The 16,604-nt window shown below is 42.2% G+C and overlaps 1 protein-coding gene across 1 annotated transcript in view; it reads left to right on the top strand.

Annotated features, from left to right (window-relative positions):
- Positions 1–2,562: 2,562 nt before the first annotated feature.
- The window catches only part of LOC109030402 (apoptosis-resistant E3 ubiquitin protein ligase 1), a 61,032-nt gene continuing 46,990 nt past the window's right edge, over positions 2,563–16,604 (top strand). The window contains exon 1 of the mRNA XM_019041346.2: positions 2,563–2,871. Within this exon, the coding sequence (XP_018896891.1) occupies positions 2,712–2,871 (160 nt within the window). The 5' untranslated portion in view covers positions 2,563–2,711. The remainder of the gene's footprint in view (positions 2,872–16,604) is intronic.

The raw sequence follows: 16,604 nt of genomic DNA on the forward strand, positions 1-16,604 counted from the left end.
ACAAGTTTCGGGTCAGAAGCTTCTGAGCCCGTTTTCTCAAAATTTCATTTTTGCACTTACCGCTCTCTTCGCAATCACGACAGTATGGTATATACGCGCAGTGTCCGGCTATTTACCTACTTTTTATTTTATTGAAGAGGAGTTAATTCTAGAAATACCTTACAAGTGCCTGACTTAGGAGTAGCAGGAGGGGGGGGGGGGGTGGTCAAGAATTGGAAGAACTGATTGAGGCATTTCAGAGAGGAGTCCATACGAACTTATTATGAACTTTAAATAATAAAACTATTTACTTCTCCCTCATACTCCGTTAAATATTCACCCGCCTGTCGCTCTGTCGATAAGGGTTTTTTTCCAACTGTTCCATGCACGCATGAAACTCGCAACTTGGTCTTCGCGGGCTTTTTTTGAAATTTTCCGCAACAAATCAAACTAACAAGGATCCAAACTTGCAAAGAGGAGAATACGAAAACCTTGTTCAATTTATCTATCAAACTTCTTATAAATGAACGATTAATATTCATGTTTTTATCTTGAGTTATCTGAAACATTATAATATTAAACAGATTTAGGCAATTTTGGTGGTGGAAATGGATAAAAAAGAAACGACATTGATGCCTCACCAAGTGAAAAAGTTGGCAAACTTGTCCCATTGATTTTCAATTGTTATTGTTTTGTTGAGGTTATGTTACAACTATTGCGCGATTTCTTCAGATTACTCGCTTTACAAACTGACTAAAGCGATATCTCGTCCAAGGAAACCAACACCTCCCATTATGACGCCTAAGGGATGGGCCAGGAACTTTGAGGAAAAAGCAAATGCCTTCGGCGAACATCTCCGTAAAGTATTCACACCTCTCCCTTCCTTTCACATCCATCATGAAATTGAGGACTCACTGCATAACCCTTTACCCCCCACACCACCATTAAAACCCACCTCACCGCAAGAAGTTGCATTTTTCATCAACACTTTCAAAGACATCAAAGCTCCAGGTCTAGACAAGCTGACGTCCAGAGTTTTCAAGCAGCTGCCTCGCAAGGGTATAGTCTTCATAACTACAATATTTAATGCTCTACTTCGCCTTAACTACTTTCCTAAAGAATGGAAGCTTTCTCTCATACACATGATATTAAAACCCGACAAAAACCAGCATCACGCCTCCTCCTACCGCCCAATTAGCCTCTTACCAGTCATCTCAAAAGTTTTTGAAAAAATCATACTTAAGAGGCTTCTCACTAAACTACCAAACATTCTCCCAGATCACCAATTTGGATTCCGCCAGAAACATTCCACGACAGAACAGGTTCACAGATTTGTCAACTATATAACAGAGGCCTTTGAAAAGAAAAAATACTGCACCGGATTATTCCTAGATGTTTCCCAGGCATTCGATAAAGTCTGGCACGAGGGCTTGCTGTTCAAAATCCGCAATATTGCACCACAGTTTTATCCACTTCTAAAATCATACCTCTCTGATCGATCATTTGTCGTTAAAGAAGAAGAAGCCTTATCAGTAGAACTGCCAATATTATCAGGCGTGCCGCAAGGGAGCATCCTTGGTCCATTCCTCTATAACCTATTCACTGCTGACTTGCCGACTCTTCTTGCTGAAGAAACTCATGACCCACTGCTATATGGAACCTTTGCAGATGACACCGGGATTCTAGCTTCCAATTACGACCCTTTCCTAGCCTCAGAAGACTTACAGAAAGCATTAGATAGGATAGCAATCTGGTGCTGCCAATGGAAAATAACATTAAATGCCCTGAAAAGTGTACAAGTCACATTTACTCTCAGACCTGGAGACTGCCCCCCAGTATTCTTGGATAACGAAGGCATTCCACAAGCTGAATCAGTCAAATACCTGGGAGTACACCTGGACCGCAGACTCAACTGGAGAGAACACATTGAAAAGAAGAGAGAGCACTTAAACCACGTACTCCGGAAATTCAACTGGCCACTTCACAAGCGCTCCAAACTCTCCACAGCAAACAAATTGCAAATTTACAAATCTATCATTAAACCAGTCTGGACGTATGGCTGTCAACTATGGGGAACCGCCTCTCGAACAAACGTTAAAAAAATTCAGACACTGCAGAACAAAATCCTCCGACGAATCTCAGGGATGCCCTGGTATGTTCGTAATGACTCAATACATCGTGATGCTAATATGCCTTATGTAGCTGAAGTTATTAAAGTCATGCATCGAAAATATGTAAACAAACTTCATGTGCACCCAAATCACCTCGCTGTCGGACTTCTCGATAATAGTCATATGCCTAGACGATTGGCACGCACCCACGTTCTCGACATCGGTACGGACAGTAGTAGTACTGACGTGGAATAAGTGAACAAACATTCAAATTACTCGGTAAAACTTTATTGTCAGTGTAGTGACCAGTGAATTGAACTTCAATTCTTTCTAACTGTGTTTTTGTTTCGGGTAACCTCAATGGAGGAGCTCCCACCAAACGCGACCTCTAGCGAACATAATTGGTAAAAACTTTCGGGTAGATTCCAATTCCTAACCAACAAAAAAAAAAAAAAAAAAAAAAAAAATCTTTCATGTTTCATCGAGTCCGTGTTGAAATAAAGCTATTTAGAGCAGCTTTATCCAGTAATCTTATCGTTTGCTCGTCAATTGGCAATCAGGAACTCATACTTGAAAAGCGAGTATTGTAATGTGATTTTAATCAGTGTTAGACAAGGTGCAATGACACAATGTGCACCACTTTTGGCAGTAATCGTTTGTGCTTTTGGAGTTCTCTTTTTGTTGCACTCTTCGTCGCGAACACGGTCCAGCGAGAGCCAGGTTAAAAATTGGCTGAAGGAGTTGAATTTGGAGAAATATGACCATTTATTCAGCCTCAAAGGTATGTCTTGAACATTACACACTGTTTTTCATACTCGTTTATCATGCATGAATAGCTCACTTAGCATGTCGTCACTGTGTCTGGGCGACGAAAGGGAAGTACCCAGACCTTATCAACTCTCTTAATCTTAGCCAACAAATAAACAGCAATGAATGCAATGGCCAAACCTCAGGCCTTAGAGATTGACCATTGTTACGCGTTAGATTTGTTGAGATTTTACAGAGAGGAACCTCCGTCAGTGTAAGAGATTCTCTTAAAGTAAAGAATCATATCCTTTTAGCACCCAGCACATCAGTTTCTAGAAACTATTCCGTTCAAAAATGAAAGTGGGGCTTTAGTAGAAGAGCCCCACCATGGCAAAATTGTCAATCAACTTCCGAGACACCCAGTGGACGCTCCGGTCCGACCCCCTCCCCTCCACACTCCCTCGCGCGATTTACGTACCCTATTGCCGTGCTGCCAAAACCCCTAAAATCAACAATCAAGCCAACGAACCAAAATAAAGTAACCAAACCTAACCTAACCTAACCTAACCTAACCTACCCTAACAAGAAAAACACGAAAAATACAAAATGAAAATAAACAACAATAAGAAAACGGAAAAGAAAAAATGAAACTCACCTAGTCATTGCAATGGAAAAAAAAATGACAAACTCATCGAATGACCATTTTCACAAAACCGAGAATTATGTAATAGATTCCGCTTTTGTAAATAACGAACAGCCTCCTCCTCGGAATTCACCTCTTGACACAAACGAAACATGACGCACGCACAATGAAATCAGAACTAACGCAAGTGTGACGGGCAGTTACTGAATAGACTCCGCCGCTCTGAACTTTGACCGAACATCACACCACCGACCTCACACATTCTTCCTCCCTCCCCACCCATCATTTTCCGGCTGCAGTTTGTTTACCCGTTTTGCAACCGCACTCAACCAGCCGTCCACCTGAAGCGTCCACCGGGTGTCTCGAAAGTTGATCGACAATATTGCCGTGGTGGGGCGCTTCTACTAAAGACCCATGAAGGGGCATATTTCCACTTGGCTTTTGTAGAAAAAAACATTATTAGCTCAAAAGCTTGTCATTCGGGGCCGGGTTCCTCATCTAATTAGAGGAACTTAAGTTAGTACCGTCGTAGAGTAAATACAAAAGGTGGCGAGGAATGGAGACATGTACATTTCTCCGTGATGTGTAGAGTCCCTTTATACCCAGAGTTAAGACAACTCGATTATCAGCTGATTGGCAGCCGGCCTTGGCTGGCCATGGAGGCCGAAACGAGTGCACCCAAACGAACGATATTGAGGGATAAGGATCAGGAATCCTGCGATGTCTGTCACACAAAAACAACAACATCAACAAATTGATCAATTAAAACGAAAATTAGATTGGTTTGTGAATAATTTCTTAATCTATTTTCATTTTGGACCGATGGAAATAACAAGTTACTCTTGATAAACCACAATTAGGTAATATTCTCATTATTCTTGTTCACATTCGAGGTACCGCCATCTTGGTGCACTCGTTTCGGCCTCCATGAGCGAGAACCAATCAGAATTGGACTTTTTTTAGGCCACTTTCAGCCCAACCAAAAGTGAGTTGTCTTAGCTCTGGGTATAAAGGGACTCTATGATGTGGAAGTGACTACAGGTCCAAGGAGGGCCGTAATTCAGGTGTGTGCTGTATGACATGGAGTTGTGTCAGTGCTTTGCTAAGTATAGCTTCATTCATTTCAGCTGGTAGGACAGAGTCTGTTTCTATATCATGAACTGATGGTAAAGTGGAGGGGTATAGAACTTTGTACTGTATTGCCGTGCTGAAGAAGAATGTTGTGGGAGCCATCAAGTGTTGCCAAATTTTCTTTGACAAATCACAAATTTTCAGGAGAATTTTTCAATAGTTCTCTTCCGACATCTCTAAGGAATTCGTTCATACTTTGATCTGAAAATTCAGAAAATTTCAAGGGAAAATGTTCATAACTTTACTCAAAATTAGATATTTTCCCAGAGGAAATTTGGCAACATTCGAATGCTCATACAGCGTTTTTACTTACCACGGCAGTGTAACACTGACTCTTTGAATTGATCCATGCTAATTCATGACAAATCAATACTTAGATGAACTGTAAGTTATAAGTATTACTTACAATTACGCCTTACTGCCGCTATAGACTTAACACGGAATAGACATGCTGTATAATCAAGTCATTAAAATAGGCGCTATCTTTTTGTTTTACCCAGATACTTTTGACAGTCTCACTCTACTTCAGGGTGGAAGGGGGGTGGGTTTAAGTAAAGAGTAGAGTTTATTTTAATAGGTGTCTACTCTAAAACCAAAAAGTTGAGCAGTATGAAATGTCAATTTCAATTGCCTCCGTCCTTCCTGAAGCAGAACCGCCCCCCCCCCCCCCCAAAAAAAAACAAGGTGCTTTTTACAGATCCTGGGCTGAAGAGGCTATTCTCTCTCTACTCTCTTATTTTGGATTTCGTCATCCAGGCTCTCATGAACTGGGATCTATGATGTGATAGGTTCCATGTTTTAAAATAAAATAATGATTTCCATGAAAAAAAGTTATCGGCGGTGAAACTACCAGACCACGTTTTTCAGTTTGCGATGTTGTAGAATTCCTGTCATACTTCATTTTTTTACATGGAAAACTACTCAACGTTAATTCTTGAAAACCTCCGTGTTTTTTCTTCTCTTTGCGGAGAAAACTCCGTGAAAATCTCAATAAATGCTTTTGATTTGGTTTCCTTCACAAAAATAAAATGGAAGCTAAGATTTTTAAACACCGCGAACGAGATGCTTGGTCCGGCAGTTTTACCGTTAGTCGTTATGCTGTATGAACAGAGACTGAGGCGACGACAGCATACGAAGGCGCCTGTACGCGTCTTGAGCAGACAACTTATCGAGCTTGGAAGTAGCCTTCGTTGCATACACAATGAAATGAAGGCGCGTGGCGGCCGTATCGTCTGTCCGTCACCACTACCTGTGAATCATGAATTTATTATAACTCTGAGCCCTGTCGGTAGGTGTTATATATCCGCGAAGGTTCTCATTGTCTCGAAATGGAGATGATGCATGTGGGAGGGATTTGCGATTTGACCATTGATATTTATGTAAAAGTTCGCGAGAAACACGATGGTGCCACTGGTTTTCTCTGAAATCATCTCCCAAGCTCAAAAAAGCTCTCAAGTTGAGGCCAAAATGGAGGGGATATCCCACGCTATCCTGAGAGTCCACCTCTACATCAAGACAAACTCTCCATGCAAAGGTAGGGAGCAAATACATTAGCAGTGATGCCGTGTTTTCAGTTTTGGAGTCCCCAAATAAAGTGGCAACCCTGCTATTGTATTTGCTCCCTATCTTTGCATGGAGAGTTTGTCTTGATGTAGACGTGGACTCTCAGGATAGCGTGGGATATCCCCTCCATTTTTGCCTCAACTTGAGAGCTTTTTTTGAGCTTGGGAGATGATTTCAGAGAAAACCAGTGGCACCATCGTGTTTCTCGCAAACTTTTACAGAAGAAACAATGGTCAAATCGCAAATCCCTCGCACATGCAACATCTCCATTCTCAATTGTTTAAAAATGACGTATCTATTGCAGTCAATTCGAACAAAATCGTTACAAAGCACATATTATAGGATCGTGCTTTGATCATCAACCCCGATAGAAATTAGCCAAAAAATACGGCAACCGGCCGAACCTTTTTCTTCCTCTCTCTATTATCCATCTTTTTCGTTTCATACAGAGGCGCGTAAACCACTCGACCATGACCGCGAGAGCCCAAAAAAAGAAGAAGAAAAAAAAGGCTTTCGCACTCTCTTACGTGAAAATCGCGTGTTTCCCGCGAAAAGCTATAGCAAAATAAAAAAGAGAAAATGTATAACATCCATTTTCGGCGGAATGGGTTTCTAATCAGCGAGATTTTGGGCGACCATTTCTCCGTCATTTTCTCGTAAAAAAGAGGACGGCGTTAGTAAATTTTGCATCCGTAGAATGGAGTTTCGTCCGAGAGACGACGAAAAGTTCTGTACCGATTAGTGACGTCCACTTTTATCATCCACAGGCTGGTTCTAAAGAAAGTATCCATCTTGAACATCTTTTGAAAGGATTCTAGGTGGCGGCAGCCACCCCGGCCCATCCTAAAAAACTCCCCCTAAAAAATGACGACCAAAAAATTCGAATGTCCAAAAACGCCGTCCTCAATATTCTTTAGGGGCACATCTTCTTCGCAAATTTGCACTTTTAAGTTCTTCAGGGGGTGTAAAAACTTTAGAACATTGTTTAGTTTTTAGTTGCCTAGTTACTTCTCCCGGCTGTTCTCCTTGTGCTATATAAAAAAGGTATTGCGTTCCTGTTCGTTTTCCTCCCGTATTTGAGATTGTTTATTTACTGATTTGTGTAGAGATTGAAAATAGCTCCAGGGGGTATTCAGGCGTATTTCGATTTTCGTATTGGTTCAAAAGATATTCAAGGTGGACACTTTCTTTTGAAGCACCCTCTACAATGCTGCCGTGCCAAGGAATAACGCCGTATGAACATTCGAGAGTTGCCAAATTTCCTCGAAGAAAACATGTGTTTCTGACGAAATTTATGCACATTTTTCCTTGAACTTCTCATATATTTTAGATAAAGTTGCGAACAAAATAGTCTGAAATATTCGAAGAAAAATATGTACAACTTCCCCAATAAATTTGTATATTATCAGAGGAAATTTGGCAACGCCTTAGGGTTCATACGGCTTTTTTCCTCGGCACGGCAGAATATTATCGGCCTCTACCCCTAGCGAGTGGCCCCCACCTATGACGCAGGTAGTCTAAGACCACGGTTTCATAACGAGTTTCTTGTAGATATTCGAGTCGATTAACATTGCCCGTTACGGAGTTATCTTGACCCAGTTCCGTGGATCTTAGCCTCAGATTAAATTAGCGTGAAGTATGAATGAAGGGGCCAAAGGGGGGGGGGGGGGGTAGCCGAGTGCAGAGGAAACGTGGGCTTCGGATCAATAGGACTCCCCAGTCATATAAATGCTCCTATGCTTGCATTTGGCGTGACTTCTACAGTAGTTCTACCCCGCATGGAACCGGCGAGGGGAGGGGAGGGGTGGGGGGGAGGGGGGGAGGGGAGGGGGAGCAAGTGGTAGGTTCAGCGCGAACCCTGCCTTGGTACGGAAAAACGTCTTATGAGCATTCGGAACTGCCGTGTCACGGAAAAACGTCGTATGGACACTCGAAGGTTGCCAGATTTTCCGTGACAAAGTATTTATTTTGAAGCAAATGGACTACTATAGACAAGGTAAGAATTCAAGCAATCTGATACATGTTTCTTAACCAGAATTTCACGTCGAACACGATTCGCGCAACGAAAATTACTGAAACCAACTGCTAACGAAGATATTAACATTTTCATTTCACATTGGTTACGAGGAATTTGGACTGCCCGCTCACAAGAAACTCAAAGCTCTACACGAGTCAAATCGCGCACTACAACGGTTTCAGCAAGCTTCTCAATCGAGCAATGTTCATTTCCCACCATGTCGTATTCAAACCATTAGCAATTTGCTATACCTGAGCCAAAGCGTCAAGATTGAGGTTGCCAGATTTTTATATCGCAGAGACTGTCATGACAATGTTTAGCGCGCGATGTGAATCACGTACAGCATTGAGTTTTCATGAGCGGGTGCTTTGAATTCACGCATCAAGAATCATTAAATATCTTCGTAAGGAGTTAATTCTGTCAATTTTAATCGTGCGCATCGTGTTCTACGTGAAATTTTAGTCATGAGAGATGTATCAGAATGCTGAAATTCGTACCCTGTCTAGTGGTCCATTTACGAGTATCCACGGGCAAACAAGTGTCCGGGGTCATTCCCGAAAATTCTGGTACCATCCCGATTTTTTCGATGATATGTGCATCTCCAATTGGATTGCATTTTGCAAAAAGGAACCAAGAGCATTCCAATGTTGGTAGGATTGTGCAACTCACATTCTTGGCAATACCATTACTGAAATCATGCAAAAAATTAAATTTACAAAGTTAAATTTTTTTCATGAATTCATAGTTTATTGAGAGTAAACGTAAAACTTGTTTGGATGATCAGTTTATATTTGCAAGGTAACGAAGTTGCACAATCTTAGCAACATTGGAATGATCTTGGTTCCTTTTGTTCCTCCTTGGTAATTTTACCCTTTTCTTAGTAAATACACAAAGATTTTTTTCAGTGCTCTGGGGGCGCGTAGCGACCAGGGGGTGGACGGTGGAACCCCCTAGTTCTTGAAAAAATTACAAGTATTACAGGAAATCCGCATCGTCGCTAACCGAGAAACGGCGCGCTTCTGTAATTTCACCATCGGCGTGTTTGCGCCGCGCCAACAACATATGATAAAACGTGGAAGTTTGCATGTAAACGGGAGGGCTGGGGGAGGGTGTCTTTTCCGCAACCCCTTGCCGTCCTTCTCTCTCTCTCCCCCCCCTCTCTTCGCCGGACCCCCATATTTTCTCCTCGTAGTTACTTGAGCAGTCCATTGACAATCCATCGTGTTTGCATCCTTATCTACTTGCCCATAAACCCAGTTTCCTCGGGCGCCTTTTACCTTATTGTCAGTTCGCACGGTATTTTCCCCATCCATAGGCGTGGCGTGCTTCGCGATATATCGATTGATCTACCATTTCAATCTATGGAAAAGGATCGATTATTAATCGATGCCTTACACGGAGAAAAAAACTTCGTGCGTGGGACCCGAAGTTCAGGTGATATGGATCTCTGAAGTTTTCGGATTGAGCATCTGAACACTTTAGATCTGGCTGTCGAGGTTCGGATCACACATCTGAAACTTCAGTTCTTACATCTGAAAGTACTTCGGTTCTCACATCCGAAAAACTTCGGATCTCACATCCGAAAAACTTCGGATCTCACACCTGAAGTTTCAGATGTGTGATCCGAACCTTGACAGCTAGATCTGAAGTGTTTAGATGCTCAATCCGAAAACTTCAAGATCCATATCACCTAAACTTCGGGTCCCACGCACGAGGTTTTTTTCTCCGTGTACCATAGCTTCAAATGGGGGAAATGTCGATAATCGGACTGCATTTTGCAATTTGGAACTATAAATTCTGGCTCTTCTGGAAAAAACACTTATGTGCATAGGGAAACTAATGGCACATACGTTGTTTTTAAACCGGGCTGGAATTTATAGTTCCAAATTGCAAAATGTGGTCCAATCGACCTTCCACGCCTCACCACTATCTCCATCCCAATTTTACTTCGTTTTACTCTTTCACTAGGGGGTCCGCCCCCTGGACACTGCGCGGCCCAACCCCCGGGGCGCCGCGCGCCCCCAATGGTCGCTTCTTACTCTTCTTACTCCCCTTCCTCACCCCTCGAGCGTCTTAAAAACGATTTCATTAGGAGAGAGGATTTTGTTTCGTCTGTCATTCGTTCTTTCAAATGTTTCAAATTGCATCATTTCATCATTCCATTCAAATTGTCGCTTTCAGGCGGGTTATCAGGGTGTCTACAAGTCCGAAATTTCCGGAAAGTGCGGAAATAGTACTGATTTTTTAAGGGCTGTCCGGAAGTACTGAAAAAGTGCGGAAATTTCGCAAGGACTCCGGAATTTCGTTTCATTTTTTTTGGCGTTTTTGTCGCAATTTGAGCGGGAAATTCAAATTTTTGAAATTTTTCGAATTTCGACGAATGGAGCTACTGAAAAAGTTCTGAATTTTTCTGTTGAGGAGGTGCTTAATTTTTTTGAGAATGTCCTGAAAAAGTGCTGTAAAAGTGCTGATTTTTGGTCAGCCTGTTTTGGTAGATACCCTGATTATTTTGGGAAAATCGACATTTCAGTATGAAGATCCCCTCCTGGTATGTAGGTCGGCCTCCTGTGGTGTAGTGGTTGTAGCGCTGGTTCTACAATTAGGAGGTCCTGGGTTCGATTCCCGGCTAGGCGCCCCTAGATTGATGGTCTCAAAACAACGGTTGCCTCGGGCTGGTACATGGTAGGGGCGGAGGGGGGAGGGGCTTTAACTGGAAGCGCAAGGATTACCACTTGTGTGGTATTTGAAGTAGTAAAAAAAAAAAAAAAAAGATCAGCGGGCTGACTTTTGAAATTGATGGTTAAACCTATAGACGAAGAAGACAAAAGGGATATGGAAGGGATACTGGTGGAAGCAATTGATAGAGGAGCTAGATAGTAGACTAACTAACCAAAAAAAAAATTAAGCTATCTTTTAATCATGAAATGACAGAATCTACGAGGGGGCTCGGCCGCGGAGCGGTCAGGGGGTAAAGCCCCCTAGAACAATACACAATCCTAGAGCCCGAAAGTGGCGACAATGGCTTCACCGCCCGACGGAGAGGCGACAACACCCCGGTTGACATACCGCGGGCCCGGAATAATTGAAGGGCTATTTGGGAAACAATGGCGATGAAATGAATTCACGTCCCATCGATTGCCGCCCAGGTCGCTATGCATAATGCAAAGGGATTTTTCCGCCTCAGAACCTGCGGTTCTCCATTAGCGAATTAATTCGGTCGGCGACCCCCCTCCCCCCTCCCCCTCCCCCCTCCCCCTCCCCCCCCCCCCTCCCCCCTCCCCACCCCCTCCCCCCTCCGCCGCCTCCCAGGTGGCTGGACTCTAATCTAAATTAAACTAGGCGTCTCAACTTATCCACCTCAACTCGGTTACGTACTCTAGAGTCCCTTTATACTGAGAGTCAAGACAATTTGAATCCATTTCTGATTGGTTCCCGTATTTTAGGCCTCCACAGTGTCACAAACGGGAATAAAGATTACATTTTCACCGATTGCAAAGATTATAATCTGGAATGGACCGAGGAATTTCGGGTTCGACAAGGAACAAACGGAATGAAAGAAGGAACGGAGAAAGGAATTTAAGAATGGGCCGATCAAAGATTACAAAAAACGTCCAATTTCTGTAATCTTTATTCCCGTTTGTGACTCCATGAAGGGTGTTGTCTTGACTCTCAGTATAAAGGGACTCTAATCCACCTCAACTCGGTTACGTACTCGTCAGTGGCACGGCGTGCTTTTGCGATATATCGATCGATCGGCCGTTTAAACCTATGGAAAATAATCGATAAACAGGGTGTTCGTAGCGAACACCTTAATAATCGATTCTTCACTACACTGAAAATAAATTCTCGGCGTTTTTACCAAGGTCCGTTGGTACCTTTACCATCTCACTTTTTTTTACCAATTATTGGTAATTTCACCACGACAAACTGGCAACCTTACCTAAAAACCGGTATTTTTACAGTTTTTTCAGGTAAGAATACCACTTTTATTGGTAATCAATTCCCGGTAACTTTGCCATTTTATCTCGGTAATTCTACTCTACCACAGTCGATAAAAAATATTGGTGTTTTTACTGGGGTCCAGTAAAATTACCGAGAAAGTCAATAATTTTACCGAGATTTCTCGGTAAAATTACCAATTCCATAAATGGTAATTTTACCAAGAAAAAACTGGGATCAAATAGAACCCTGAATTCTTGGTAATTTTACCCTTTTCTAAGTAAATACACCGAGATTTTTTTCTCAGTGTATAGCTTCAAATAAAGAAATATCGATAATCGATTGTTCACGCCACGCGACTGGTAGAGTACGTTTATAGGGAGAGTATGGACAACTCGATTTATGTAGCTCTTAGGGCCTAAAAGGGCGACAACGTGTGAAACGAAAATCACCAGAAAATTGCCGCTGCCAACCTATGCATTTGAAAGATTAATCAGTACGGCCGACAGCGCATTGTAATCAAGCGTCTTTGAGGATTAAGACTTTGAAACTGAGAAAATATCTGCGAAATCAAAGTTTTATACGTGCTTTTATAATTTTAAGTACCTATTTCGTATTAAGGGTTTAATCTGATACTTAAATATTTCGTAAACAGACGGAGAACTGTAATTTTTTTTGCGAAAAATCGTGAAAATACCGGTCAACTGAACAAATACAAGGGTAAAACTTTTCCTTGCGTCCAATTTTGAATGGGAACATTTTAGATACGTTTAAGATCCTTATCTCGATAAAGTCGAATGAGGGCGTAGTGTTACTAATTCGTAACAACGTATTTTCGGGGATTTTTAAAAATTGAATCTTTCCCTCGTGATATGATTTTGCAAAATTGCATTAGTTTTTTCATTTTTTGGAAAATTGATTCCGTTGACGTTAAAATTTTGATAAAAAGTTTGGTACACTATTTTTTTAGAAAAAACAACTTAGTCGGCCCGAAACACTAACAAAGAAACAACTTAAAACGGGACTAAGGCCGCAAATAATCATAAGAAACACATAAAATAAAATAAGAAACCCGGGACGTTTCGCAAGGATCACACCGGCATTTTCAACCGGCAAAACAAGAAAATCAAAAGAAAGACACTATGAGCCTCACCGTTGTTATTGTGAGACTTATCTATTTTTTTATGCAAGCTACAAAATAGATTAGTGTCTCCTAGAATCTGAGATCCAACATTGATGCATGCCGTAGAGGGTTACTACTCAAGATTTTATACGTTTCATACAGCTGAAAATCAATCAAAATGCAATTTTTTATCCATTAAATTAATAAATCAAGATAGACAGTTTTTCAAGAGGCACGATATATTTTCTAATTTGACCTTGGAGGGGTTAAAAAATGTTCATCAATAGGACAGCTCTTCCGTGCTGAAGAAAAACGCCGTATGAACCTCCAGGCGTTGCCAAAGTTCCTTTGATAAAACACACATTTCCTAGTAAACTTATGAATATTTTTCAGACGATTTTGTTCGCAATTTCACCTAAAGCTTTTGAATGTTCAAAGAAAAAGATTCATAACTTTCCTCAAAAATGAACATTTTATCGAAGGAAATTTGGCAACTCTTGTTCATACGGCGTCACGGCAGAGCTGTCCTTTTTCCGTAAGATACCAAGAACATTGCGGATCTCAGAGCTTGTCTCGAGGCCAAACGAGCGAATAGCCGGACCGGACGGAACACGAGCGAGAATCCAAGTGCGCCTTAGATTAATCGAGTATGCAATCTCAGCTACTCAGGAGGTGGAATAGTTGTTTCGCGCGCCTTTTCTTGCTGAGTGCAGCCCGGCTCAGATAAGCGTGAAAAGCAGTGGCGTGGCGTGCTTTGCGATTTATCGATTGATCGGTCATTTAAACCTATAAAAAAGTATCGATAACAGGGTGTTCGCATCGAACACCTTAATAATCGATTATTTACCACAGCTTCAAATTGGGAAATATCGATAGATCGCAAAGCACGCCACGCTACTGGTGAAAAGCAATCATGGGTGGCGGCAGCCACCTCCGGACAAAGTCTAAACTTGGCAACAATGAAAGCGGTCTGAAAAAAAAGCTGCCGTGATAGCGAAGAGAGCAGTAAGGGTCACATTTTCGAAATCCAGTTTTCTCCAAAATTCGTCTAATCTCTTTTAGATGAAAGCACTGAAATAGCTAAAACAGCAAAATTCATCGGAGGCTTCCTTCATTCAATACAATTTTCCGGTCAGAAGCTTCTGAGCCCGTTTTCTCAAAATTTCATTTTTGCACTCACTATTCTCTTCGCTATCATGGCAGAAAGGGGGTAGCCAACGATAAACACACGTAACTACCTTAATCTGAAAATTGATTCGGTTATCAAAGGAATTAATAAGCATTACGAGAAAAACGCGGAAAGCCGCAGTTTTGGTTGACCAATGCATTCTGGTTTCTGATTGGTCGAGGAGCATTTCGCTCCGCGACCAATCGATGAGCCGCCCACATCAAGTCACCATGAACATCAAACGAAAAAAAGTCCGCCAAGATTTTGGATTCGATGGATGTGGGTGCACCGAATTGATGTTTTGGACGTAGGAGCTGCTGGTTTCAGTTTTTCCAGCTGTTAATTTTCTATTTATGGGATTATTGTGCCAGAAAACTTGACCGTGTTTTCGTCGAATTCCCTGTTTGAAAGTGTGGAAATTAAAAATCTATCAAAGCGCCATCAGACGTCGCGAAGATTGTGCATGGCGATTCTCACGGTAAAAGAACCTAAATACTTCGCCTCCTGGACATTTTCGGTCGTATTTTTACGATGCGAATTTTTATACTCAGGTCTTTGGATTTGCGTCGTATCGGAGAAAATGTTGCACAATCTCAGCAACATCCGATGGCGCTTAACAGATTTTGAGTTTCCACTCTTCTAAGTACGTACCTCTCTAAGTATCGAAAAGTCAGTTTGAACTTCCTTTCCGCCACACGGATCTATGTAAATTCGAAATGGAGATGTTGCATGTGTGAGGAGTTTGCGATTTGACTGTTGATCCTTAAGTAAAAGTTGGCGAGAAACACGATGGTGCCACTGGTTTTCTCCGAAATCAACTCCCAAGCTCAAATAAAGCTCTCAAGTTGAGGCCAAAATGGAGGGGATATCCCACCCTACCCTGAGAGTCCACCTCTACATCAAGACAAACTCTCCATGCAAAGATAGGAAGCAAATACATTGACAGGGCCGCCACTTTATTTGGGGTCTCCAAAACTGAAAACACGGCAACACTGCTAATGTATTTGCTCCCTATCTTTGCATGGAGAGTTTGTCTTGATGTAGAGGTGGACTCTCAGGATAGCGTGGGATATCCTCTCCATTTTGGCCTCAACTTGAGAGCTTTTTTTGAGCTTGGGAGTTGATTTCAGAGAAAACCAGTGGCACCATCGTGTTTCTCGCCAACTTTTACATAAGAATCAACAGTCAAATCGCAAATTCCTCACACATGCAACATCTCCATTTCAAACACGAAACTCGAAATAGCAAAAGTTGCACTTATACGCCTTGTCCTCCAAGCCCTTCATATCGTCCACGTCAACGGAAGAAAGTTACATCACATTTGTTCAAGGCGAACGTCGATCACTAGACAACCGCGCCCTGCAGGAGGGATAGATGGTCGGAGGGGGGTGGGGGTGGGGTTGGTTGCAGTTATATCTCAATCGTGTGTTTACCCCTCCCTCCTACCCGCGCGGGCGATCCAAAATGAGCGATCTGGGACCGCGACGCGGCGGTGTAGTTATCCGAGTCATCCCCCGGAATCCATGTATGTATTATGTACTCTGTCCACCAGTCATCGCCGCAGTTTCCCCTGTCCGGTCCTCGACACTCGATTATACGAGCAAATCGATAGGTTTAACGGTCTCTTTACACCCCAGGTTTACACTGCCGTGCTAAGGAAAAACGCCGTATGAACCCTCAGACGTTGCCAAATCTCTTTTGATGAAACACGCATTTTCGAGAAAACTTACGGATATTTTTCTTCCAATCTTTCCGATAATTTTGATCACAATTTCATTTAAAGATCTTGCAAATTTCAAAGAAAAATATTCAGAAATTCCCTTAAAAGTAAATATTTTATCGGAGGAAATTTGGCAACTCTCGAATGTTCATACGGCGTTCTTCCTTAGCACGGCAGTACAGCCCCCTCCGCGAGGCAGCGTTCCAGGAACTAGAGTGCCCATATAGGGCAAGTACAAAGACATAAAGACGGAGCGCTGAAAGCAAAAAATAAAACTTCTTTTCAACCACCTCTACTATTGGCTAGAGTACCTGTATAGCGAGAGTATAGACAGATGTGAAACTCCGAAAATCCATCAGGCCTTCGCCGATGCCTCCGCGAATAAAGTTAGGGCCCAGAAATGCAGCCAACCTATGAATTTCAATTATCCAGAGCGATTTATTGACACAATTGCACGAACCAT

The sequence above is a fragment of the Bemisia tabaci genome, chromosome 9 (genome assembly GCF_918797505.1).
Source record: "Bemisia tabaci chromosome 9, PGI_BMITA_v3".
NCBI lineage: Eukaryota > Metazoa > Arthropoda > Insecta > Hemiptera > Aleyrodidae > Bemisia > Bemisia tabaci.